At 32.3% G+C, this 27,741-nt stretch overlaps 1 protein-coding gene across 1 annotated transcript in view; it reads left to right on the forward strand.

Moving 5' to 3' along the window:
- LOC140061988 (laminin subunit alpha-1-like) overlaps window positions 1-27,741 on the forward strand; it is a 57,989-nt gene that overhangs the window by 29,312 nt on the left and 936 nt on the right. Inside the window, exons 3-40 of the mRNA XM_072108028.1 lie at window positions 7,970-8,275; window positions 8,801-8,917; window positions 10,259-10,360; window positions 11,187-11,304; window positions 11,714-11,923; window positions 12,257-12,345; window positions 12,518-12,673; window positions 14,031-14,171; window positions 14,365-14,532; window positions 14,759-14,854; window positions 15,068-15,297; window positions 15,514-15,631; window positions 16,084-16,197; window positions 16,534-16,661; window positions 16,932-17,018; window positions 17,382-17,599; window positions 18,026-18,132; window positions 18,316-18,496; window positions 18,863-18,993; window positions 19,364-19,428; window positions 19,633-19,795; window positions 20,176-20,316; window positions 20,678-20,851; window positions 21,058-21,216; window positions 21,534-21,770; window positions 21,980-22,093; window positions 22,491-22,618; window positions 22,922-23,008; window positions 23,148-23,341; window positions 23,568-23,701; window positions 23,959-24,060; window positions 24,158-24,269; window positions 24,679-24,832; window positions 25,090-25,300; window positions 25,739-25,855; window positions 26,305-26,462; window positions 26,719-26,857; window positions 26,997-27,219. Coding sequence (XP_071964129.1) covers window positions 7,970-8,275; window positions 8,801-8,917; window positions 10,259-10,360; window positions 11,187-11,304; window positions 11,714-11,923; window positions 12,257-12,345; window positions 12,518-12,673; window positions 14,031-14,171; window positions 14,365-14,532; window positions 14,759-14,854; window positions 15,068-15,297; window positions 15,514-15,631; window positions 16,084-16,197; window positions 16,534-16,661; window positions 16,932-17,018; window positions 17,382-17,599; window positions 18,026-18,132; window positions 18,316-18,496; window positions 18,863-18,993; window positions 19,364-19,428; window positions 19,633-19,795; window positions 20,176-20,316; window positions 20,678-20,851; window positions 21,058-21,216; window positions 21,534-21,770; window positions 21,980-22,093; window positions 22,491-22,618; window positions 22,922-23,008; window positions 23,148-23,341; window positions 23,568-23,701; window positions 23,959-24,060; window positions 24,158-24,269; window positions 24,679-24,832; window positions 25,090-25,300; window positions 25,739-25,855; window positions 26,305-26,462; window positions 26,719-26,857; window positions 26,997-27,219 — 5,629 coding nt within the window. The remainder of the gene's footprint in view (window positions 1-7,969; window positions 8,276-8,800; window positions 8,918-10,258; window positions 10,361-11,186; window positions 11,305-11,713; window positions 11,924-12,256; window positions 12,346-12,517; window positions 12,674-14,030; window positions 14,172-14,364; window positions 14,533-14,758; window positions 14,855-15,067; window positions 15,298-15,513; window positions 15,632-16,083; window positions 16,198-16,533; window positions 16,662-16,931; window positions 17,019-17,381; window positions 17,600-18,025; window positions 18,133-18,315; window positions 18,497-18,862; window positions 18,994-19,363; window positions 19,429-19,632; window positions 19,796-20,175; window positions 20,317-20,677; window positions 20,852-21,057; window positions 21,217-21,533; window positions 21,771-21,979; window positions 22,094-22,490; window positions 22,619-22,921; window positions 23,009-23,147; window positions 23,342-23,567; window positions 23,702-23,958; window positions 24,061-24,157; window positions 24,270-24,678; window positions 24,833-25,089; window positions 25,301-25,738; window positions 25,856-26,304; window positions 26,463-26,718; window positions 26,858-26,996; window positions 27,220-27,741) is intronic.

A 27,741-nucleotide genomic window follows, 5' to 3' on the forward strand; every position in this document is an offset into this window, starting at 1 on the left:
ATCAATTTTTAAGGGCCTGTTTACACTGCATAGCGCTGGAAAATACAAAATTGTGTCCAATGAGGTTTACCATAATTGCGGGGGCCAAATAATAATTGTGTGTATTTTGTATGAACTTTGTATTTATCTCAATTTTAGTACATTGGTATTATTGGGCCAAATTTCCTTATAAATTACGGTTAGAGTAGAACCCTGTATATTTTTATGCCAAAAGTAACAAATTTTTTAAAACTTTTAAAGTCATTATCTTCATATTATCATAATTTTTGAACGTTTAATTGGATTGATAATAAAAAATACCGTTAACGCATTAAAACTTTACTTTATAATCATAGAGGAATTATTTAGAAATAATTCTTCCACGGTATAATATCCAGCAGTATTCAGCAGAATGATACTAAATATTCTGACCTTAATTGAACTTTCTTTGATTTGTTTTTTTAGCCAGGTAAACTTGTGTTAGTTTATTTTAATATCTTGTTTGTACCTACTGGGTATTTTTGTATGTCTGCAAATTGTATCATGCAGAGAATACCTTAGCTATAGATAACATTCATAAATAGAATATTTAGTTATTTCTAGGTTTTGTTTCAATTTACTGATGGACGCTTCTTTTCTTTTTATATGGTAGTATAAATTATAGGCTCATACCATGCTTTCACTGATAGTGCCCTTAATACAATTCAGTTTATTTCTTTATATTTTCACTAGTATTATTACTATGGAGACAGTTTCTGAAATACAAGATGAAGTGATGAATGTAATTACATCTGATACAATAAGGTCATAAAATTGTTTTTCCTAAAGTGATGTGGTGGGTGTAGTTTGACTATTAATTTCAATTCTGACAAAACATGTTGGCAACTATAGTTTCCAGAATAACAGAGTTCATGTTGCTAACTTTCTATTAGCAAAGCTAGAAATTCAAGCTTAAAATATGAAATTGATTACTACCATTGATTGATATCAAATAGCTTTCTCCAGAGGAAATGAAAATATCTGTGCTATGTATTGGCCTATGGCAAATTGGCCATAGCACTGTTATTATATTTTATTTTTTAATTTCCTTATAGATAATCTATTTTCAGTGGCCTCCTTCCTAAGTCATCACTATGGATTTACTGATAAATGTTAATATTATCTAAAACAGATTAAACATGTTTTAAGTGAGTGAGTGGCCGAGCGGTTAAGACAGTGGAACCGTAATCACGTAGCCATAACATCGGCAGGGGTTCGAGGCTCACTCACTCCATGGTTCTGGTGGTAGAACGAGTCTTCTCGGATAAGGACTATAAACCGTAGGTCCAGTGTACACAACTTGCTCGTGTGCACTTTAAAGAACCTAGTACATCTTTCGAGACGAGTAGGGGGTTACCCCGGTGTACTAGTACATCACAGCCACTGATCACCAACTGGGCCCTCTGGGAGATCAGTCTTTGACTGAAGAGGTCACCCAGTATAAAGATAAAACAAACAAACAAAACATACCTACTGTAGGTGAACTTTTACCTCACTGGTCTGATATCAATGAATGGTCTAAAGCTACCCCACCCTCTTCTCCATTCTCATCCCCATCACCCAGTTCGTTTTTATCATACTTAGTGCTCCATGGCATTTTTATGAAGAGTGGTATTCTAGTATTCATTTCTCTAATTTTTATTTTAGTCAATAAACATAGAGTACCAGGATCTATTTTATCATGTTATGTTATCAAACACACCACACAATCCCCATTATAAAAACCATTAACTACAAATTTTGCATTTAAAATGGACCTGAAATGGACTTTCGATTTTCAAGAAATTCACACATGTTATTTAAATGTATCAAATTAACACAAACCCATACAAATAAAAACAAAATGTATAGTATTTTATATATGGTATATTCAGCGAAAATTACTCACGCCATTGCAATATTCTATTTCAACGGCCGTTGGAAGCCTCTATACTCACGACGTCACATATACACACGACGATGATATCGAGAGCGTGTATGCCGCCCGATAGTCCGTGAATGATCGACGGCCTGGAAAGATACGCAAAGCGTTGACACTAATACTAATTTATTCAATATCTAATGTTGTTGAAATATAGGTCCCTAAAATGTACTTTGTTTGTTCTAAAACCCGAATTTAGAAGGCCTACCTCCCAAACCTTTACTAGGCCTAGGCCCCAATCCAGCGCGCGGAGTAGATCCACCACCCACATCATGCGGCGAGGCTCCTGTTTCATGTGCATCCAAGGACCAAAGCGATATCAACAACTTGCTGCGCTCATTGTCAAGCCAAAGTAAAATGTGAATAAAATTCGTTTTCGAACTGCCTGATTCGTGAAAAATAAATTATCATCTCATATTACTAATTTAATTCTGCTAAACTAAAAACTAAAGAAACTAACACATTTTAGCAGTATAAATTACGAACGATATACAAAATACACGAACGGAAAATATGGATACGCATCATTGCGCACGGAGCTGTATCCCGGACAACGTTGCCAGGCCAACTTCGGTATTGCCAGAAAAAAACCGTTGATTTTAAGATTTTAAATCGTCATTTACTCGATGAATAACCGTTTATACGGTAATAATTTTATCTAAAAAAATTCTAAATACGTTTCTGCAAATGCACAAGCATTTTTTAAAAAATACTCCATAGATTTCAAGAGTTACAGCCAAAAAACTGCAAATTGTCCAGGAATATATTTGCAAAGTGACGTCACCCGCGAATTATTTTGATTTTCAAATGGGGCTTTCCCCAAAAGGGCCAATTTATATTTTGTAACAATATACATTCTAGCAACACCTAATAGCCCCCAAAACATCATTCTAAAATGAAAAAAATCGAAAATCCATTTCAGGTCCATTTTAACTGTAGTGTAGTAATCTTGTTTTAATGCACTGGTGTCTTTTTGAACTTACAACCTTTTAAATTGAAATGTTAAACTACACACAAGTTTATATAAAAAAAAGTATAATGTCCTGTTTCTTATAATTTATGACATAAACACAAATTACTTCAAAACTTCTATGTAAACTGATATTTCAACATTTTCAAAATATTTGAAACCTATGACTTGTAACAGTAAAATTGTTCATAATGTTTCTTTTAGTTGTTGAATGACACTATACCAAAAAAGTATTGTGTAAGCCATTGCTTACGCTGCTGTACATGTGAACAGACTCTAATCCAAGTTGTCTTTGTCTTTTAATCTCGCTGTCTGCTGGCATACAATCAATGTTTTGTCTCCTATTGCTGGCAACTATCGGTCTGTTTCTGCTGTAGAGCGCCGAATAAACCCATTATTTAAAAAATTTTCATATTGACTACATTTCTGCTCAATTTTTGCTCTAAAATAACCGTTCAAAATGTAATTGGTCCTGGCGGTTAATTAATGTTAAATCTTGTTGCAGCTAAAAATTGCTCATCGATAACCGGTTAAATGGCGTTCTAACACCGAATTGAATGGGTGTTTTTAACTGGTTAATTTGCGCTGCCTTTTAACCGGTTACCACATATTTGTCCTGCTTCTGCTCCCAAGAAAATGGAGTTAATTTATTCACAACATTATTTTTAACCGGTTATTTTTTTGCAGTAGAAACAGGGTTTTGATTCAATCCTAAAGATCAACATGCAAAGATGCTGAAAATTCTAAATAAAAGTGAATTTAATTTGAATTTTAAGCCAGTATATTTTGTCTGAATTCATCACATCTTACAAAGCAACAAAACATCCTTGTTGAGGCGGTTAAATGTTGTGTACACACAGTAAAGCAACGCAAGGAAATAATCGCAACACAAGTAATTTTACCAACTCCTGCTTGTGATAGGTCAACTCACTCACATTGTGGCTATATGTGTTTGCATTGCGTCTGAAGCTTCTGTACTTAATATTGATATTCTAGCCCATGAGGTCTTTCTAAGTTTGTTTCATAAAAGTGTTGAACTTACAGCTGTATACCATACTATTACTGCACACGATTTGTTCCTCAGTAGACACAGCTTGGTACCCCAACCTATTCCTTCCAATTACCTTGACCTACCTTGTTTTCCCCATATATCATCCAGGGCCTCTCTTGTATTTCACTGTATTCATTTATTGTTTTAATTTTCTGTTACATCAGAGTATCTTAATTGGACAGCTGCTTAGGCCTAGCAGATGCCAATGTTAGCTAGGCATATCCTTTCGTTTACTGATATACCAACTCAGGTGGTGGTCCTTCTAACGTGAGGTTCATTTGTACTTACAATTATGTGTCAATGTAATTATAAAATAGTTTGGTAACTTTGATACAATATAAAATGTATTCTCAGTACTGCCTTTACAAAAACTAGCTAGATAGCAAATATTAAGTAACTAATTCACCAATATTATAGTTTAAAACTAGAATATAATATTTATCATAATGTATAGATGAGTAGCTTGGTGTTACCAATCATGTATAAAAATATCTTGCCCCAATGTAGTTATTAAACTGTTATTGAAGAAAAAAAGGTTGAATATAATTCAAAGTATACAGAAAAGTCGGTCACATTAAACTAGAAAAGAAAATGTTAAATCCTTATAAATGCTATGCTAAAAGCCATCTAAATATCAACCGCATTATTAAACATTCTTAAATACCTGATACTTTAATGCTAACTACATTTATCCAGGTAAAAGTCTGACTTAGCCTCAAAGGAATTATAGATTTGTAATTTTAGTTTTTAAGAACTAACATAGACCACACACGGAGAACAGAACTGTACAAATCTCTGTAAACTAGTTTTTCACATGATGCAGTAAGAATATGTTTTATGTTGAATTTATTAAATCAAAACAATTTTGAAATAAGTCTAAATGGATGTTATGAGATGCATGGGTATTACTGTATATGTGCAGAGGTGTCAATGGGTTAAAGAAAGAGGAAAGTTTCCACAGTAACTGTGGTTAAATTGTCCATAGAGATATTATCACTGCATTGTTCAAGGCTATAAATGTATCATCCACACTCTCTTCTTATAGACTATATTATGTAGAATAAACAGTAAAATGTACAGTACTCCCATATCTAGTTCTTATGTTTATCGTTTTTCGAAATTGCTCTTGTTTATCCACTTGAAAACATTTCCAGAAATTTCCTCTTTACTTTTCAAAAGATTTAAGTCTGCTTGGAAACAGTGTTATTAAATGAGTAGCATTGACATAATAGAGGATAATAAAAGCCAATTGAAATAATACAGATATTTGACTAGAAACACATTTCACCCTTTCTACTCCTAAGCTGATTGTCATTAGTCCATAAATCAGTCTATTTTTGTCAAGAATGACACATCTTGACATTGTTTATGTTGTTAAACAGCTTTAAATACATCATTAAAGTCCTATAACATCAAATACATGATCATTTTCTTGATATCCTATCACCTTAAACATAACAATATTCCAACATTATTTTTGTCTTCAGACCACCTATTAAGTAACTGTAGCTTCATTCTTAGTTATTATCATTTTATATGCTTTCTTAATCTTAAACTTTAAGATAAACATTACTTTAAAATGTATCATATTTTTAAAATAACTATTATAATATAACATTTAAAAAAAAGAAAAAAAAACAGGATTTTTTAGGGTTGACAATATATACTGTAAGTGTCATACATTTTAATTAAAAAAACAACACAAAATTCATGTGAATTCACTTCATTATTATTTGCCTTTGCACAAAAAGAAAACTATTAAATTTATACTGATAACATTTGCTCAGTAAAATGTTTACTTAATTGTGCTTTAAACCATGACAAAAAGTCACATTTAGTCAAAGTGGGAAAACCTTTGCCTATCAGGTATGTAAATGTTTATTGTGTTATTAATAGCTTATTGTATAAGATTTGTACTTGATTCCAGGCAAGGTCCAAAACAATTCTAATACCATTTGAGTGTGACTTTGCCAGTGGGATCTTAATGCTTGATAGATATAGAAATACCTTGAAGAGATGAGTATGATAAAGCATGGAAGCATTTGTAGTTGAGAATGTTAGTAGATAAAGAATGTAATTCAACCTTTACCTTCCATTCTTAAAAGCATTGCTGGAAAACATTAAATTTAAAAGTGGGTTGGAATATTGTAAAATTGTAAACATTATGTTACCTAAAGTTCTTCAAGAACAACAATAACAATTACAATTACAGTTACAGTTACATAATAGTTCTGTCAAAACGTGTATAATATAATATTTTGTACAAAGTACAGTACTTTCATCAGTCTTTTCCACGTGTAATATATCCTTTTTAAAATAATTATTTAACTTTTTAATGTTGTGAACTTTGATGTTTGAAAGCTTTATATGTAAATCTCTCGCAATTCAGTTTTATTTTTATACTGCAAAGAGAAATATTGAATAAAAGCAGAATGAATGAAAGAAATATTAGGAAGATTATTTTTAATTTTAAATTCTATATAAGTCAAATATTAACTGTGTTGATCAAGGAAAAACTACAGCATTAGAAAGCAAGAAGCAAGATTACAGTACAGGTAAATTATGTTCAACTTCCAGCGATTTAGGGCCTACTGGCAACAGAATGGAGCTTTTATAAAACAACAAAAAGACCTGATCTTTGAATAGAAACAGGCTCTTGAATGTAGCCTGACCTACATAAACTATTGTCTGTCAATTACCTTCAGACAATTTGAATTGAGGGAACTGGGACATTTTCCTCTGTGCTTCTACTTTTCTATTATAGGAACTCTTTGGTAATACCTGTGCGATTTAGATTTGTAACTGATAACATTCCAGCTATTGTTGTACAATGAAAAACAAATTTATAGTTTTACATGTTCTATTAAAGTAATTTGTTACCTTGTTATATTATCTTGTTTTGAAATAATTTCTTTGATACGTGGGATAGTATACAAATTTTTTCATCATATGGCTCATTTTAATATCTGAATTTGGCAATACTATTTTTTGCTGTTAAATTTATACTATATATAGGCCTAAAGCAAATTATAAAATGAAACGACATTGATATACAAAAAAATATTTATCAGACCAATTTTATCTTTTTTGATTTAGAAAAAATTGTAATATGTAATTCATAGCATAGCTTTAGAGATGTATTTACAGTATACCACAATAAATAAATAAAAATCAAATAATTGAACAACAGATTACAATTATAAGCAATGAAAATATACGTTTTAGTATAGTTTGGGAGAAATACTGCAAAGTATAAAGTATAATCCCACCCACACTTAGCATCATTTTATACCCAGGCCTCATACATTTGCCTTTGTCACAGTATTGAACACTCAGTGCATCAGTATCTGGTCAGCTGAATATTGAAACACCTGAGTTTAACCAATCGGTTTACATTATCATGTTTAGTGATCAATATTTGTTCAATGAACAAGCTAAAGTTTTTCTAAGAAGAAGTCAGACTTTAAGAAAGCATGTTCATCTGAGCTATAGTGTTTACTCAGGGCTTCAGGTGATGGCAGTGTCGGCAAGCATGTGAGACAGAGTAAAACAGCTGCGATGTCCTGGCATTCCGCTTTGAGCCACTGCTTGTTCAGAGAAAAAGAGACACTTAGGAAAATGATGTCTCTCAGCGATGACACTGGTCTTTTTTAACCTGGGGGTTAAGGAAGAAAGGATAGAATGTCATTAACATATTTAAGAAAGCTAGCTAATTTATTCATTTATCTGTTTATAAAGTATATAAATAAAGCTTTTGTGTACAATAGTTGTAAAGAAGAAGCATATTGGACTGAGTTTAAAACTAAATAAACATGGATTTGGGTGCTGTCCAGTTTTGGAAGTTGCGATTCAAGTGAATTCAATTCTCATATCATTCATGAGGCCTAGTGATGACATTTTTTAATGATGAAACTATTTCAATAACAAGTAGATTCTAGTTGTGTAAGTATATTGGTATTGCCAAAAATATTTGTGTGCATTTTAAATAATATTTAATTATTCGTTTCAGGTTTTCCAAATTGCATATATTATTCTAAAAGCAGCCAACTCACCTCGCCCTGGCAATTGGATCTTGGAGAGGTCAATTGACGGCATAGTGTACAAACCATGGCAGTATTACGCAATGAGCAACGAGGATTGCTACAATGTTTACGGTATTCCAGCAAAGAATAGTATGTGGCATTTTGAACGAGATGATGAAGTCATGTGTACTTCATATTATTCCAAATTAGAACCACTTGAAAATGGAGAGATACATACATCATTAGTAAATGGAAGACCATCAAGCTTATCTAGTCCATCTAAAGAATTTCTTGTAAGAAAAAGTTTATTTTCTTAATATTCTTTTAGTTTTTGTAATTAATTTGAAGGAAAGATGTTTATCTCCACTAAATGATTCCTCTAATTGCAGGATATATAAATAATAATGAGACATTGTTTTTACTATTGAGGAATATTTTATTCAAGTTGTGTTATGACATAGCTTGCTGAACAGTAGCATCTCAAAAGCATAGTAAACAAATTTGGTTTACAGTTTGTTCATTTATTTTCCACACATTCAACAAAAGAGAACAGATAGTTATACTTTATAAAAAACGAGATAAAGAAAGACAATGTGTGAAAGGAGATCAAAATAAGTATTAATTACTTTAAGCATTGACCACCTAAGCAGTTGTCGACATGACACGTAAACAAGAACTATATATTATATTGACAAAAAAAAATATACAAAATAAGAAAAAAACAACATTGTGAGTATGAATGGGATCGTATAATTTACTAATTAATGAAACGTTTTTAAGCAATATAATATTGAAAATGTTCCTTTCTTATTTTTTAGAACTTCACGACAGCTCGTTTTATAAGATTTAGGTTTCAACGGATTCGTACGTTGCATGGATATTTAATGAGTGATCCAGAACTGCAGGGCAATATCGATTCACTGGTTACAAGAAGGGTAAGATCTTCATACCCATTACCAAATCATTTATTATTTAGTCATTATACCAATGCTGTATGTTTACGTTCTGAAATATAAGTGTGCTGATCTTCCAGGCCTGTTCTTCCTCTGTGTATCCCGTTTTTTGGGAATTCGCTTCCTCTAGGATTAATTTGTACCAACATTATTTTTAAAACTTCCTATTGGTTTGAGCACACACTTAAGAGTTGACCATTAAGTTCCAAATAAGTACAACAATAAGTTTGTGACAATGAAAACCCTGCTGGGTTCTGGTTTTATTCCTATCAATAATGTTTTGTAATTACCTTTTTTTCCTATCATGATCACTAAAACTCCTCGTTAAAGTTACTTCATGTGATAAAATTGTTCTGACTTGCCACATTTGGCTGTAATACTTCTCCCAACAACTTCCTGTGAATTATTACTGTCTGTCTCTTGAGAATCTGCTTATATTCTTGCTAAATGGTTTGGAAAATTTGATTTACACCTTTATAATGTCTCTTATTTCATCAAACACATTAGGCTACTTAATTCATTTAGATTAAGGACCATTATCCATATTATAACATCTTCCCTTGTGACTGCACATAGTAATATTAATAATGCCATACTTTCTGCTGTATTAATATTGAAATGATTATTCTCATAATTGTCTTTATTTGTATTTTGTACTATTCCCATTTGACAGTTTAAAGATATAACAATGACAGTTACAATTTTAAAATGGAAACGCTTCTTTTTTGAAAATTAGTAAATCAATAATTTGCACCTACAGCAAATTAATCTAATCAAATCCATAAGTTTGTGACCTTAAGTTGTAGTTTGTAATTTCTTAAATTTGGGAACAACTGTACAATCCATGATAAAAGCATCGGAGAAATTTGTTTTATTCTCTATGCTAAAAAACTAAATAAAACTCAAGTTGTCAAATTAGTAAGTTGTCATATACAATTTCAGGTCTAGTGTGAACAGGCTTTATTGATACTAAAAGTGTTTTAGACTCTGTAAAATTGTGTCTGGACAGCAGTTTGTCTACACTGGGTTATTAACCAGCTGAATGTTAACCTTTGTAGGAAATAAATAAATCATTTTAGCTTTGTCCTGGTTTGATATACCACATAATTCATACTAACATTAGTAATAATAATGGGGTTGTGCCAATGGGGAAGGAACTAAAGTATGATTTGACAGAATTTGGTCTCTAAAACAAATTTAGTACAGTGTTATTATTATTCCTTGTTAAAGTCCTATAAACAAATTAAATAAAACTATTGAGTTAAATTATTATCTATTATAAGTAGAACTGTGAACTGTTTTTTTTTTCTTTTTTTTTTTTAGTATTATTACTCAATTAAAGACATCTCAATTGGGGGACAGTGTATGTGTTTAGGACACGCAAGAACGTGTGTACAAGACCCAACATCCCCTGCAGACAACCCAGTAAGTAATTATACACGTACATTTGTGTTTATGGACCACAATTAACCTCTCCTCTGTAGAAGAATGGTATACTGCTGAGTGACTGGAGAAAAGCCTAATGATTGGAACTCAAAGAGGATGCAGTATCAATTAAAACATGGGATTGAAAAACTTAGACATTTTTCATCTCATTTGTTACTACGAACCAAATTAAACATTAAAGTATTAATATTAATTATGATACATTATTATGTAATTATTTTGCCAAAATTATTATAATCAAAATAATAATGAACAAATTGTATGATGCAAAGTCAACAATGTAATCAATATGATGTAATGCAGTGTAAATGAATATGATGTAATGCAGTGTAAATGAATGTAATGTTTACTTTGGCTTATTCATTACGTTTTTAAGGACATGATGTTAAATTGTATTTATCTTTAACTTAGATACTTAATCCATTTGACCTTTTTTAACCCTGCAGATATATTGATACCTTGTAAAAAGCTTTTGATTAAACCAGCTAACCGCTTAGTGCTACAAAATCGGCCGACTATATGTCATGAAATTAGAGACAGTATCTGAATTAATTGGTATCCTAGTAGCACTTGATAACATCTAAATAAATTAGTCTATTTTGTCTGCATGACTACTTGAGATTCTGTAATGACTAAATGGAATTTAATGAGACCTGATCTGCCTCTATAGACATACCAACTTACAACATATCATAACATCTTACATAAATTGTTGATTAAAATTGTTATGTTTTGTAGTAAACAATGAAGTCTCCCTTAAAAAATAAAACATTATACAAGCTATCAATGTACATCTTTTTCACAGATTTTAAGGTGCATATGTGAACACAACACATGTGGGAGTAGCTGTGAACAATGTTGCCCTGGTTACCATCAGCAACCATGGCGACCAGGCAGTCAAATAGAGGGCAATCGGTGTGAGGGTAGGTAGTAGAAATACTCACTACAATATTCTTCAGGAAAATGTATGCAGTCTCTTTGTTTGTTGTTTACCTAAATGGTGTATAAACAGTTTTGAATTTGAACGAGGAACTACATTTGTCATAACCATGTAGTATATCTATATGTATGGATTATTTATGGCAAAATTTATCGTTTCTATACCTTATTTTGTTTACCACAAAGTTTCTTTTTATAAAAGGAATTCTTAGATTCAGATTTAGTTTAGTTTACTCTAATTGATAAACTTTTAGTCCAATCTCTTAGACCCATATTCTTGAAAAGGGACTAATTTTACTCCAGGACTAAAGTTAATCCCCTTTCAAGAATACAGGCTTTTTAGTTTATATATTTTATTCACATTAATATGATGTTATTATTGTATATTCTCAGCTTGTAATTGCCATGGTCACTCAAGCTCATGCTACTATAGTGCTGAGGTTGCTAGGAAACAAGAAAGTCTAAACATGTATGGCAAATACATTGGTGGTGGAGTGTGTGTCAACTGTAGATTCAACACAGCTGGTAACAATTGTCAAACTTGTAAAGATGGCTTCTACCGCCCTCTAGGTATTGAACCTGATGATCCATTTCCATGCACAAGTAAGTGTGAACGCATGTTTAGTATTGATATCTTTGTTAGTAAAGGTGAATTTACCGACCATGCAAGTCTAAACGGACACTTTTATTGGTTAGTAAAGATGGGTTTTTGACATTTTCAACCAATTGTACCAGATGGTACATGCACAAGTAATTTTGAATGAATACTGTGGTTAGTAACCCTTATTCTACAAAAGGCCAAAGGTCAATATAGCATCATAATGCAGTTTACCAGAGAACCTACTGATTATTTATGAAAATGCTGTTTTCTTTTTCAACTATAATGAAGACATAAGTTATATCATAATTTATAAACTAATTTTTCTTTTTTTTAAGGGTGTCAGTGCAATCCAGTTGGAACAACTGTGACCTTTGACTACATGATGATGTGTATCAAAAGTGATAGAGATATGCCCACTGGAAAGGTTTACTTTTTGTTTGGGTATCCTTAGGAAATTTAGTTGGCATAAAATCTGCCATTCCTATAGCTATACACAAAAATAAACACAAAATAGAAATAGTAAAATCTTAGCTGCCTGTTGTTAAGTTTACCTGATAGAAAAATGTATTTATTTATATATGTAACCTTTTTTTTAGAATCCTGGTGATTGTATTTGTAAGGAAGGGTTCACCGGGGCTAAATGTGACAGGTGTGCATTTGGTTACCGTGGTTTCCCGAATTGTCAGCCTTGTCCGTGCAGCACCCTCGGAAGCATTAATTCTGACCCATGTGATGAACCATGTTTATGTAAAGTAAGTTCAACTAATTTGTTTTTAAACTTTTTTAATCTCATAAACACTTTGTAGACTCAATTATTGAATGCAATCAGTGGAGTTGTGGATTAGTGCTTATGATGCTTGACTATCAATCCAATGGTTCTGGGTTCAAGTCATTTTTACTAAATTACAACTCCACTCCATAAGGGATATGACCGGTTGGGCCGCCGACAAGTTGAGCCGCCGGTCATTTCTATGAAACGCCCAGTGCATGCGTCTTTTACGACATTTCGCGTAGTGATTAGGATGGTGTCCTAGTTCATGGTCTTGGTTTATTGTGTCATGAAAATAAATAATATATAATTACATAGGCCTATTACAATTAACACAGCAAAGGAAAGTAGTAATATTTAATAATTTAATTGTTTTTAATCTTTCGAGGAAAAAATTCAGTGCACTCATAATTTTTCTCGCGTGTAGGCCTACCACGTAAAGTCACGTTGTCTCTCAGGACTAATTAATAGAGTATTAACATTTTTCGAATATTATTTTTTATTTACTAATCTTTTAATATCATATTTTATTGAATTTTAAAATGTTAATACACAAAATATTTTACTAAAAAACATGATTTTATATAATTATTTTACCGAAAAATGGAGTAGGCCTATAGTTCATACAACTGCCGACTGAGTGAGGGGCAACATGTTTACGTCATTTTTGGCTAAAAACGATCACTTTCGGTGATGTTTTATATTTTGGAATCTACAAGCCAGATTTTCATAATTATTTCTTTAATTATAATATTTAATAATATATATACTAAAAACCATGATATATATAAACGTTTGAATGTAGGCCTACATCGTTATCCCTAACATAAATTGAACGAGCACCGGCGAAAGTTAGCATTTGGCGTTCCATAGAAAATAACGTTTTTCTGGCGGCGGCTCAACTTGTCGGCGGCTCAACTTGGCCTAATCCCTCCATAAGACTTTGTTTATGAAAACCATCTTCTGTATGTTTGTCTTGTGAATAGGATTGCCACCTTTAAGAAGGATAGTGAATGAATTCACTTATGGTTTATTTTTAGCAATTTGCCTAAATATATAACAACAAAACAAAGATAAATCATGAATGATTTCACCGAACTTTCGAGTTAAAATAACGATAGTGAGTCATTTCATGAATAGGAAAACTGCCTTAAAATGTGACATGTTTCGAGAAACTATTCTCATCATCAGAACAGAAAACAACGCGTAGAGTACTTATATACCGATAGGACAGTTTTTTAAGGCAGTTTGCCTATTCATTAAATGCCTCATTATCGTTATTAAAACAAAGATTATTTATGTGAAATTTAAGTTTCTTTTACACTGGTTATTATTTACAGCCTAATGTCATTGGAAGTCAGTGTAATGAATGCAAACCAGGTTATTTCAATCTACAACAACACAATCCAATGGGTTGTACAAAATGCTTTTGTTTTGGTCTTACTACTGTATGTGAAAGTCTACCATGGGGCATCAGAAAGGTAAACACTTCTGATTGTATGTTGAATGTGTATTGTGCAAATAAATCTGATTAACCTTTCCACAAAAAATGTAATGTCATGAATGTTTTTTAAAAAGATATTTAGTTAAAGACATAAATTATATATAAAAGTTCACGAAAAAACAAAAATTATATAGCTTTAGTTTTAATTGTTCATTGAATTTTAATTTCAGATAAAGACTATGTCAGGCTGGCTTGTTACAAACTTTGACGGATCAAGTTCAATTCTTCCACAAAAAGAAGTCATCACAGAGCTGGCTATTGAGCACACTGCAGTGGTAGAAAGACTACAAACACCAGAATATTACTGGAGCGCACCTACCGAATTCTTAGGAAGAAAGGTAAACCATCCATTAGTAGGCCTATGATGTATGCACACATCGGTATTAACTCTAAAGTAAAGTACAGAGCTTCACAAACATATCATTAGCATCAACACATTTTTCATATTAAATTTTCATTTGCACGTCTGTATTAATTTTTAACTTAAAACAATCACAATAACATTTAAAATATTAAACTATTTTAGAATCACTGACCAAATTGTTCTTTTTTTTTTTACTTTAGTTAACAGCCTTTGGTGGAAAATTTGAATATACAATTTTATTTGAAACTAGTAGACCAGGTGTAAAATCAGTCCCAGGAATGGATATCATAATGATGGTATGTAAAAATTAATAAAATTTTGATTTTGTAAAATCTTGAAATATTTGTGTGCTTTTTATATATTTCACGCTGTTTAACATGCTATTAGTGAAGTAATGTAATTTTGATTGTGTATATGATCATACCTACAGAACCCAGGGTTCTTTTAAAAGATTATTTTGAAGTCTCCCTTCATGGTCTTCTAAAATACAATTTTTTCTCATTTTTCAGGGAAATGGTATAATTTTGTACAGAAGTTTTTTATCAATTACACCTGACCAAAATGAGTTAGTTAGTGTACAAATGACAGAGGAAGGATGGAATGTCTATAATAGAAATGTTGATATCAGAAGCCAACGACATGGACGCAAAGCAACACAGAGTGAATTTATGTCGGTATTAGCAGGCTTGACCAGGTTACAGATCAGAGCTAGTTATAGTAATGCTGCAACATTCACAAGGTAACCTCTTGAAATATTTCATTCTCTTGCTATGATAATAATACATCATTTTGGACTGTCGCATTTTCATGTAGGGGTGTAAAAATTAATACTATTCTCTCACTTCAGAGAGAAGGGATAATGTCTGTTTATCCAAGTAAGAAGCACTAGAAATACCACTGAAATAAAATGTCACACATCAATAATATTTTACTTTTTATATTTTGTAAATGTCAGATTAAAAGATGTTTCATTAGATGTTGTATCAGAAGATGCTACTGATTCTGAAGCTGAATATTATACAAGTGTTGAAAGATGTATGTGTCCTCCTACTTTTGAGGGCTTATCATGCGAGGTAGGTTGTTGAATGAATATACAGTGGAATATATAACACTGAATAATAACATAATACAGTGAAATATGTATCAAAAACTTCTTATATAACAATGTTGCATTATTTAATGGTTAATGATTTGATTTATTTCGATACCATGCATAAAGAAAACAAATATAAGAACTAACAAAAAATGCCATCATTTTGATGCCACCAGGGATTGCCCTCTAAATCCCCAAAAAACATTCAGATGGGTCCCTCAAAAAATAAAATACAAATACTTACAGTATCTACCAAGTATTGAGGAAATACAATGTTTATAAGACTACCAGACAATAATATGTGTTGATTTTTAAAATAGCACAAAGTACACTACCTCATTCACATGAAGTGGAATACTATCAATGGATTTATATCTATGTAGACATATCAAACATAATTATTGGTATGTTTGTTATTTGTCATTTTATAAGGAATGTGAAGTTGGTTATCGACGTGTTGGCGGGTTGCTACTTCAAGGGGAGTGTGAGAGTTGTGATTGTAATGGCCATACACTCAACTGCGATGATATCACAGGGGAATGTCTAGTAGGTCCTTCGCTTATCATCTAGGTATCAAAGCTCATAAGCAGACATTTTCAACAGTTAACTGTATGCAAAGGACGATGCAATGGTGATTGTGAAGCATAGGAACAATGGTGCCAGCCAGCAAAACAGAACAGAATGCTACCTATTTAGATTTTATCAAACTTGCTTAATGAAAAAAAGAAAAACTTTGTTTTAACTAAACATTAATGCATAAGTCAGTATTCAAAATAACTTGGGCAAATATTTATGCATATATTTTTTTCTTAAATCTGAGATGACCAAGTCTATTCCATAAAAACTGGTTTGATAAATAAAGCTTCACTTTACTCTCTATAGACTTGTTTGCATAACACCTATGGACCAACTTGTGAGTATTGCCTACCTGGTTACTATGGCAACCCATTGATTGGCAAGGCTGACGACTGCAAGCGTTGTGCTTGTCCTCTTCTAGAATCAAAGAACAAGTAAGTCTTGACGTTAAATTTAGTTTAAAACATGTAATATGTATATTTGTTTATCCATTTATTTATCGAAGCTACTACAGTACTATACTAGCAATCCTTGTTATTTATATCTTCTTCCAATTCTATTTCTATCATATATCTTTTAATTCATCCTCTTACTCCTCTATCCATTTATAAATATGCTACAATACCACCTAAAATGTTTTCAGTAACTTATCAAATAAGTTTTAATATAGTATTTGATACTAAATAATACTTTATTATTTTTAGTTTCAGTCCCACATGTGAAATTGATGTAAATTATGGTTATATATGCACTCAATGTGAAGAAGGCTATGAAGGAAGACGTTGTGACAGGTCAGTTCAAATTGCCATCATCGTCATCACCATCATCATTATCATCATCATCACCATCATCATCATCACTATCACACAAAACATTATATTTATGTCACATTATATATGCCCCTATTGTATTCAATGTCAATTCAGTAGTAGTTGGCGATTTGCTTACTGTTTACACATACAGTACATTCTTTCATCATTCCGCATCAATGATAAAAAAAGAATTTGCATAATAGTAATCAGCCATCAATTTCAGTGCCATTCCATTGTACTGAGAGGGTAATCACATCATCATTTATTCTATCATTTAGTGGCATATATTGATAATGAAACGACTTGTACAATAATAATCGTATTCGTTTTTGTATTATAAAGGTGCGCAAATGGCTACTTTGGCGACCCTACAAAATCTGGAGATACCTGTAAACCATGTCAGACAATCTGCAATAACAATATTGATCCGTCGGTTCCTGGAAGCTGTGACCGTGTTGTAGGAAAATGTTTAAAATGTATCTACAATACGGCAGGTAACAGGTGCGAAAGATGCGCTGATGGTTACTATGGTGATGCTGTACGCAATAGGAACTGCCAAGGTAAACATTTTTCACAGTATATATGTTATATCATTACATTTGACTTTTTCTGTGGTTTTAAATGCAGTTTAAAGAGTAAAAACTATTGGGGAAACAATGTGTGTCTGATTTTTAGAGAGTTGAAAAAAAGAAACAAATATGCTGATATTATTTCTTTATGTCACTTTATTTGTAGTAGTTGGTTTGCTGTATTAAATTTTCCATTGAGTAATTACTTAACAGATGCAATCACATACTTAATGTGTTGTTTGGTACCATTCAGAAAAAAAACTTAAGTAGAAACATTCGTTATGTTTAGCGTAAAAGCTCCAAATTAAATATGCCGATTGTTTAAAAGTTATTTTTTTACCGCACCGCTATCCCCACTATTTTAAAAATAATGGATAATTTTGTTAAATTTTTTAAATTTGGTGTCTATTTTTTCAGCATGCCAGTGTGATGTTGTTGGTTCCATTTCACATATCTGCAACCGCTTTACAGGAGCCTGTCTCTGCAAACCTTTTGTTACTGGACCTAATTGTGACAGTTGCCAGGTAAACTGTTTATTATAAAAATAAATTAGTACAGATTATATTGTTACTTCTGATTATGATTTGCAGTTAAAAAAATGAACATTGTATTAAAATCTCTTCATGTTTTCCTTTACAAACACCCACAATATTAATTACTGGATCTAATTTGTTCAACAATATATTAATCATGTGTTCTCACTTCAGCCTGGGTTCTTCAACGTCTCCAATACTGGTTGTCTTTCATGCCAGTGTAATAACATTGGATCTGTTCACAGTAGGTGTGATGGGGTTACAGGTCAATGTTTTTGTAAACCAGGTGTTTCAGGAATCCATTGTGACCAGTGTGATGCAGGATTCTATTCATTTACATCAAATGGTTGTCTGGGTAAGTGTCTAAAACTATTTTGTCTTAGCTTACCTGGATAAACCGACAATGGCCTATTTAGTTACAACTTGCGAATACATAGAAATTCATTGAAAACTCCTGTCATACAATTATACATTCCATGAACCCTGAATAGAAAAACTGTAAAAAAAAATGTGATCTTAGTTGTTAAAATACTGTTGAGCTGTTCTAGTCTGTAATTTCTGCGAACTTATGTTATGTTAAACACGGTGAAGTGAAGACCAATAATTTCCACTTCAATGATCAATAAAGAGATGCCCTCTATAAATTGGAAAATGATATAATATAATAAATTGTTTTATTACAAATATCTAATTTCTGAGCATAATGGTGTTTATTTCGCAGCTTGTGATTGTGGAGGAGGGTCATGTAACCCAGTTACCGGTGACTGTCAGTGTCCTCTTAACACTGAAGGTATACGCTGTGACAAGTGTCTACCAGATACATGGGGCTACAACCCAATCACTGGATGCAAGGTAGATCTTAGTGCTTCACTGTATAATAAAAAATGTCAAATAATAAATGGACAAAATGAGTACATAACCATTTAACTCTGTGAACTTCTAATCCATGAAACTTTGTGTTTGAAAGGAAAGCTCTGTTCCTTTCAAACATAAATGGATGAAAAAAGTGGATAATCTACAATTAACATAGAGTGAGACGAGTTGGCCTTTATGTGACCTCTATATAGGATTGATTTTAAATAAATTCAAATTGATAATGAACTTCTTTTGATACATTGACAAAATGAGCGACAATACCTAATAGCTGCCATGAATGTCAAATACAGAGGTTTTTATTGAATAAAAAGTAAAGTAAATATTCGTTCTATGATTTTATTAACAGACATGTAATTGTAGCAATGTTGGTTCCAGTCACTCCCAATGTGACCTTAACACTGGAGATTGCAAGTGAGTAACATAACCATTTTTTAAAGATAAGATTATAGTTTTTTTAATTTACAAATTGGAGTATTTTTTCTTTTTAAACATTATTTTAAAGAAGAAATGATTATATGGCTACTGTACTGCTCATAAAAGTAACTCTGCTTACACTAATACCAGACTGAGAACTTATCCATTTTAATTTATCCAAACATATTTGACTTTTTTTAGATGTGATGGACGATTCATGAGGCCATTTTGTGACAAGTGTAAGCTTGGTTACCGTGATTTTCCCACCTGTAGAAAATGCAAATGTGATCTAGCTGGTTCAGAACCTAGTAGTTGTCGGGGGAACAAGTGTAGCTGTGAAAATGATGGTCAATGTCTTTGTAAGGTATGGCTATTGAATTTGAAATTGAAAATTAAATTCCCATGAGAAAATTCTCTAAAATAGAGTTTGGAATTTTGTTCCTGGTAATAACTGATTTACCAATATATTAACGGGTTCAACTGGTATTTAATCAACAAGTTGATTTACATTAGACAGGTACTAGTTAAAACCAGTTTACGACTGGGATTGGTAACTAGTATTTACTGGAATGTTGTACTTGGTTAGAAATCAATTCGTTTGTAAACTCTAGTTTGAATAAATTGAAAGAAGCCATCACTGAAAAGCAACTAAGTTACTAAAGTAGAACCCTCCTTTTGGACACCCCTTTTCAGGGGACACTTTCCCGCGAATTGAGTTACTATTTCCTTTTTTTTTCACTTTAGTCAAATGTGAAAGGAAAGATGTGTTACAAATGCAGAAAAGGTTCATTTAGTCTCCAAGAAGTCATTCCGAGTGGATGTGTTAGCTGTTGGTGTTCTAGGGTTACTTCCGAGTGCCAGGCAGCAGACTACATATTCAAAAAGGTAAATCAACTTTAATAAGATATATATTTTTTAAGCTATGAATTTAATTTGGATATATGATTCTAAAAAATATGTTTAAAACCAACTTAATAAAAGCTTTGCAGTACACTATGTTTCCAAAAATGTATAGTTGACAATGTCTCAAAGACTGTTTAGAATTACAACTAAACTTTTTTTTTAATTTAGGGATCACTGGTGCACTGTAAACCTTACTTTAATATTGTTTATATACAATTTAAACAATATTGCATCTAAAAGTGGTACTAAATCAACCAAAATTATGAAATTTTTTCTTTCAAAACACTAGCAAAATAACTTAATAAAGAAGTACTAATACTAATAAATTTGATTATTTTTCCAGTTGACATCAAATCCTGATTGGATGTTTGTATTAAGTAACATGGAACGTAGTATCATTACTGAAGTTGGTCTAAACGTCATGATAGAGGGAGTGGTGGTCGATTTGAGGTTTGCTGGACCAGCAGTTGGTTCACATGTGTATGTGAATCTGCCAAAACAGTTCCTTGGCAAAAAAGTAATGTCAATGCTTTGCTTTTCCATATACAGTACATTTTGTTTTTATACCACTTTTGCAACACCAGCTTTATTGAAATAGCATAATCTTCCTAGTTAAATATAAAGTACCAGCTAATCATTGTGTCGAAACTATTTTCTAAATTCTGGATTCATTTCAACACTATTTCCAATTACTTTATCTTATTCTTATTAAAAACTTTTCAGCTTGCTTCATATGGTGGTAAGTTTAGCTATGTGATCAAGGCCATGTCTGGCTATGTGCTTGACGATGAGGAGCCTGATATTGTGGTCATGGGACAAGACAAGGTACTGACAGCAGTAACGCAGCATTCTGGATCGTTGAGAACTCTAGAATTACTGGAGGCAAGTAAACAAGTTATAGTATAAAGTATAAGTATTCCTTTAGGCTCTGTCTACACTATCAAACTTTATGTAACAAAAAAATGTGATGTGCCCATATATGGACATGATGATGTCATATCACTACCATATTTAAGTATATCACTACCATATTTGGGCACATCACATTGTTTTGTCAAACTAGTTTGATAGTGTAGACAGAGCTTTAGTGGAGTTTTCAGATTGGATAGGTGAAAAAAATGTGGACTGTTATTGGTTAGCTGTGTCTATATCTTTTATCATTTCAAATTATCAAATTAAATTCTTTTTCTTATCTACAGATGAATTTTGTTCATAGTGAATCTGAGGAACTAGTAAGTCGTAGCGAACTGATGGAAGTTTTTAACGAAATTGAAGCGATACTTGTACGTGTCTCTTACAGTGACAAAGCAATGGTTGTAAGCGTATCCGAAATTGAACTCGATATTGGTGAGTCTCGCAGAGGGCAATCTGGTGTGGGGGCACTTTCCATCGAACAGTGTATGTGTCCACCTGGATATGAAGGCCTTTCTTGTGAGGTAATTGTTTTTAAATCATTATAGAATTGATTGTACTAGGGTCTATGTTTACATTTATATTACTTTTTCGTTCTTTTCTTAAAATATGGTATAATAAAACTAGCTTATCTCAAAATATATTTACTCTCCAGACTTTCATACATTTTATAAACATGTAATTGCATTCTATCAATTATTTTATTCATTTTTATACTTTTAATCCAATTTAGCGTTGTTCTGCGGGATATCATTACATCTCTCAAGGACCATTTGCTGGTCAATGTGAAACATGTACATGTAATGGACATTCTAATACCTGCAACACTACTACCGGTATTTGCTTAGTAAGTTTACACATAACATTGTTTTATGTGGTTGTACACTTAAGTATTAGAAGCATTGATATGTACACTTAATTTTAGAAAAGACATAAATCTAATCCACAGCGACGTTTCACGACCTATCCAGGTCGTATCATTAGGCCAAAAATTGTGGCATTTATTCAGTGACCACCTGGATGAATATCCATATCCATGATGCACACTTAACAAAAATAATAATGGTGGTCTTCTATAGCGCCTAATACAAAGTTTCTAAGCACTTTGTACCCAAAAAAGATCAATGAAATATCCTAAGATAGCCAAAATTGAAGAAAAGGAACCATTTACACCGCTTTATTGTACTTCAATACTTTTTTTTTCTTGGTGTATGTTTAAAAATATAAATAATATATGTATTTAGGATTGCCAACACAACACATATGGACCTCGATGCGAATCATGTTCAACGGGTTACTATGGTGACGCGACCCAAGGTACAAGTCGTGATTGTCAGCAATGCGCTTGTCCACAATCTGGAATTATTGGAAAGTAAGATTTTTATAGACCTTGATTGATATAATTTTATTCAAATTAAAGAATTCTGTGTGTTCTTTTTTCGTTGTCTTGTAAATGGATTTTCACCTGTTTATTGAACAAAATTGATATTGATATTCCTTAGCAATATTATGCTAATAAAATTAAATCTTTTATTTTTAATCTCTGGTTCATATATTAAACTTAGTAAAGCATTAATAATAATAAGAATATACAGTATAGAAAAAGTTATAAATATTGGTAAAATGAAAACTGTTTAAAATACCGAAGGCTATTATAACATGTATCTGCTATTAGTTTCAGTCCAACATGCACACTTGCTGATGATGGAGAACTCAGCTGTACAGATTGTGACCTTCGCTACACTGGCAGATATTGTCACAGGTAAGCCATCTTGTTTTATTATGGTTTATGGAGATTATTTCTTTTTATTGGTATTATTTCTTTATTTTTTAAAAGATGTCCATAATATTCTAATTTGCTATGAAATGGACCATTACATTATGCCTCATTTATTTAACAGGTGTGCTGACGGTTACTATGGTGACCCGACAACCGGAACAGGCAGGTGTTTCCCATGTGAATGTGACAAACTTGGTTCAGTTTCTAACACATGTGATAAGGTCACGGGTCATTGCACATGCTTAGCGGGTGTCATGGGACCATTATGTGATCAGTGTGAGCCACTGTATGGCCTTGAAGAGGGAGGATGTGTTTGTAAGTGTACCAATCTGATTTATTCTTATAACATCATGTCAAAATGTTGTTTAATTTATTTCAATTTGCATTCAACAATGGAAAACCCATACAGAATGGAATACATAAAACAACTATTTAATTACAACCTGCGAAATAATGAATAAATACTTTTTTTTTTTAAATAATCATGGTTTTTAGAACACATATAGTACATGTTTTATAATTTGTAACTTGTACTTTTTAGCTTGCTATGACAACAACTGTACTGGAAGACTATTATATATGATAGACTCCTTGAAGACACCTAATTTTAACGTGACAGCTGTTGCACCATGGCCTACTCTTGCAAAACTTGAAAATGAAACTATAGAGTTAAAGGTATGGATAAGAAAAAATAATCTCCAATAACGATTTTGTTTACCTTTTATTGAATTGATTTTTGATGATGTTTAAAATCTTATACCATCTTCTGCAATGCGTAAAAGCGGTCAAATGTAAGAAGGAATTGTCAGGAAAGATTAGTGCACCTTTTAGGCATCAAATGTGTATTTACAATAATTATGGTGATCATTCTACTGCCCTAACCTTGGTACTACTGGACATATGAGTAAAATGCAATAACTTTATTTTCATAGCAAAAGTATGAAGCGGCAAAAGCAACAAAACCTATTGAAGTACGACGATTAGACAAGCAATTAAAAGACCTGAAGAAGCAAGCAAAACGACAAGAGAGAGAAGTAAGTTAAGTTTTATTGCTTCAGGTCTTTGCATTTTAGTAAAATAAAGTTATAGGAAAATTTCAGCTAAATCTAAATATGATTATTGATATTCTAGTCTGTTAATCTTAAGAGGAGCGCCAAAGATTTCAGTGGGAATGCAAATGAAACCAGACAAGATGCTGTAACTCTGGAGAATTATATTAACAGCCTTTCCAGATTGGTCCAAGGTAATGATAATCTTTTATATACTAGAACATTTTGTACAAGGTTTACTAGTCTGAAATATATGAAAGAGGATAAATATTTTGTTCTTAGTGTGATAATCACTTACAAACAAAGCTATAATGGGTGCGGGTATATGTTGATAATACCTGCAGGCCTAACTACACTTCACAAGTGCTTACAAGCCACCCAAGAAAATGTGTTCCGCCACCAGAAATATGGAAAAAGAGAGCCTTCAACCTTTTTTACTGATTGAATGGCTGTTGATCTCAGTGTCCTGCTTTAACCACCTGGTCATTCTTTCTGATTTAAATTATTATCCAATTGATTCCTCTGGATAAGATGACATTCCCTGCTGAATGTTTTTAAATAGGAAATTTAATTAAACTATTCATTTGTAATTCTTTTTTACAGATACTATAGAATATGTGAGGAACCAAATTGAAAACTTTGCTACAAAACCTGTCCAAGAAGGTCAACTAATTATAGATGAAGCTAAAAGAATCATAGCAGAAATTGAGGCCAAAGATTTTAGTAACCAAGAATTATTGTCTGATCAGGAACTAGTGTAAGTTACACTAAAGTAAATTTAGAAAAGTCAAATCGTGGCTTTGAACATTTTTTGCTGATATCGCTAAAAAGATACTATTGTAAAGTTTGGTTTGTGGTACTTGTATTTCCAAAAGGAAATACATGCAAAGTAAAGTTGATATTAAATGTCTCTACATTTTATTGTTACATACAGTATTACATCCATCGTTTGAAGATTCTCTTACCATCTTAACTTGACTTATCTGTTGATGTGGTATGCTTTTTATTGTTAAGGTTGAGCCAGGATGTTTTGAGAAGAGCCCAAGAATTACTGGACCTAAGTGCTGATGACTTAAATACACTGATAATGTCCATCCTGCAAAGTATCAATGACGTCAACAACAAGTATGTTGAGATTATTGATTGGAGTACGCAAGCAAACAATGCATCTGAATCAGCTCATCTCCTCAATCTAAGAAGTTTAGCAAATAAACAACAAGTTGAGGTAAGACACAAATAAACAGAAGGAATTGTTTTCATTACTTTTGTTAGTGTCCCAATTTTCAAGAAATAGAAACACAAAGAGAGAAGAATGTTTAACCAAGAGAGTACCTACCTGGATTGACATTGAATTTAGTCATATTTTCTTGCATAGTGGGGCTTGGGGTTAACAGTGTCATAGACACATACTTGATAACGTGCTGATAGAAAGTAGCTTTGCCCCAGATTGCTAGTTAATTTCGTTTTCCTTTTCGGGCATAATTGTACTGTATATTCAGTACATTGAGAACACTTTGCAAAAAAATACATCAGATTAGGGCGAAACGACCTTACAAGCATTTATAATAAAATCATTGCATCATCATTACTTTCAATACATCACTATCATACTGATCAATCCCCACTACTATAATTTACTGTTTATTATTATTATTTATTATAGATACACACACAATCTGCTAAAATGTTGGCAAAAGATGCTGAGAAGAATTTGAGAGAAGCCCAGGAGTTGTTAGTAGATGCAAACAGATTCCTGAATATTGGTCTAGCAAATTCACAGGTTTGTGTTAACATTTCAGTCAGGGGGAAAATGGCAAAAGGTTTTCTACTTTCAAGGAGTTTTATCAGATAATCTATATTGTTTTGACTACTCTTGTAACATTGCTGTTTTGCCATTTTTCCTCAAATTGATTTATGAATCTTTTACTGTACATTATAAAGACAATTAAAAAACCCTCACAATGTATTCACATTGATTATACTTGAATAACACCATGTATGGAAGAATATGAAAAAGATGGCTTTTAAAATATTTCAGTGATCATTTGAATGTTTGTTTTTAATAAAAAATTTAATTTCTTTTATCTTCCTAACATAAACTTGATGGTTGGATTTAATATCAAGCTATATTTGATTGTGTATTTATAATAATGATATACAATATGCAAGGTTTCTTATTTATGCATGTATCCATATGGCAAGTAACCCACTCATTTTGTTTTTAAATAGATTCTGCAAGCAGATTACAACAACCTCACAACACAGGTGGATATTTTAAGTGAAGCTACTGGCCTTCTTGCCAGAGGTGTGCTGCCATTGCAAGCAATAGTTGACACAGCAGGCAGACACTCGGCTGATCTATTAGCAATATCAAATAGTATAATTGAGTAAGTTCTTATGTTAAAGCTATGTTGGCTACTAGATGCACGCCAAACTTTAAGTACTAATATAAGTTATTGAGACTGAGTTACTGAAAGTATTGGTGATGAACTTATGACTTAAGCCTCGATGTAATTTGTCAGCCAAATGTTTTTAATTTTAAAATATAACTGATGATCATGTTTTAATTTCCTTTTTAATTTAAACCAATATAAAAAAAGAATATTGTATTATAAAATTAATTAAAACATTTTTTGTAAACAGATTATTTGGTCCAACAAGGAATTATGCTGAGGATGCACTGAGGGCAGCAAATGCTTATAGTGACATTGTACGTGCTGTTAGAGAAGCAGATAATGCAAGTAAAATAGCACGTCGTGCGGCTGATGAAGCATATAGAACCGTAAGTTAAATGTTTTTGTTTATTTAATCAAAATGAAAATATAGTGAATCTTGAAATTTGTTAGATTACTCAAATAACTAGTAAATAGCCGGATGGAAAACAAATTTCAATTATTTTTATGAATTTTATTTTTGTTTAGAGTTATCCGAATTCTGGAGCTTCTTTACCCGACCGGGCTGAGTTGGCCATAACCAGAAGTAATGACCAGCTAACTGCTGCTAATAGGGCAAAAGGTCGATCTGAGGCATTGAGGTCAAGATTGAATGATGTGATTTCTAAAATGGCTCTTATCCAACCACTATTGGTGGAAGGCCATACAGAACTAGATGTTATTCTTGGACTTCTTGGTTCATTTGATACAGGTGAGGCATTATTGTATTTTGTATGTTGTGATGGCGTATGTGTGATTTGTTGTTTAGACTTTGGCCTATTCTCAATGATTGCTACATAATTTGTAGATCTATAATATGGGCGGCCATTAGGGCCAAAATAGACAAACGTTGCCGTACGAACAATTCCGCTCCCGTAAGGCAAACTAATGGCGTTAAAGACATAATTTCTCGAGTGACAAACAAATATTGCCGTACGGACACACAAACACATTGCCATATGAACAAATTGCCATATGGTTAAATTGCCGTAAGGACAAAAATTGGCGTAAGGACAAAAATTGCCGAAAGGACAAAAATTGCCGACGTTTTTGTATTTTTTACATTTTCAGTGTTACTTATTGTTTTTATGGTATTAGAAATTAAATATTTGTGAGAAAACGGCGGATTGCTCCTGGGAGTCGCTTGGTGGGATTATACTAGGGTACCTCCTTAGTCGTCCAGTAAAAGTTAGAGTATGACCACTAGTCCCGTTTACTCAGCATTTATCTTTTA

This window comes from Antedon mediterranea, chromosome 11 (genome assembly GCF_964355755.1).
Source record: "Antedon mediterranea chromosome 11, ecAntMedi1.1, whole genome shotgun sequence".
Classification (NCBI taxonomy): domain Eukaryota; kingdom Metazoa; phylum Echinodermata; class Crinoidea; order Comatulida; family Antedonidae; genus Antedon; species Antedon mediterranea.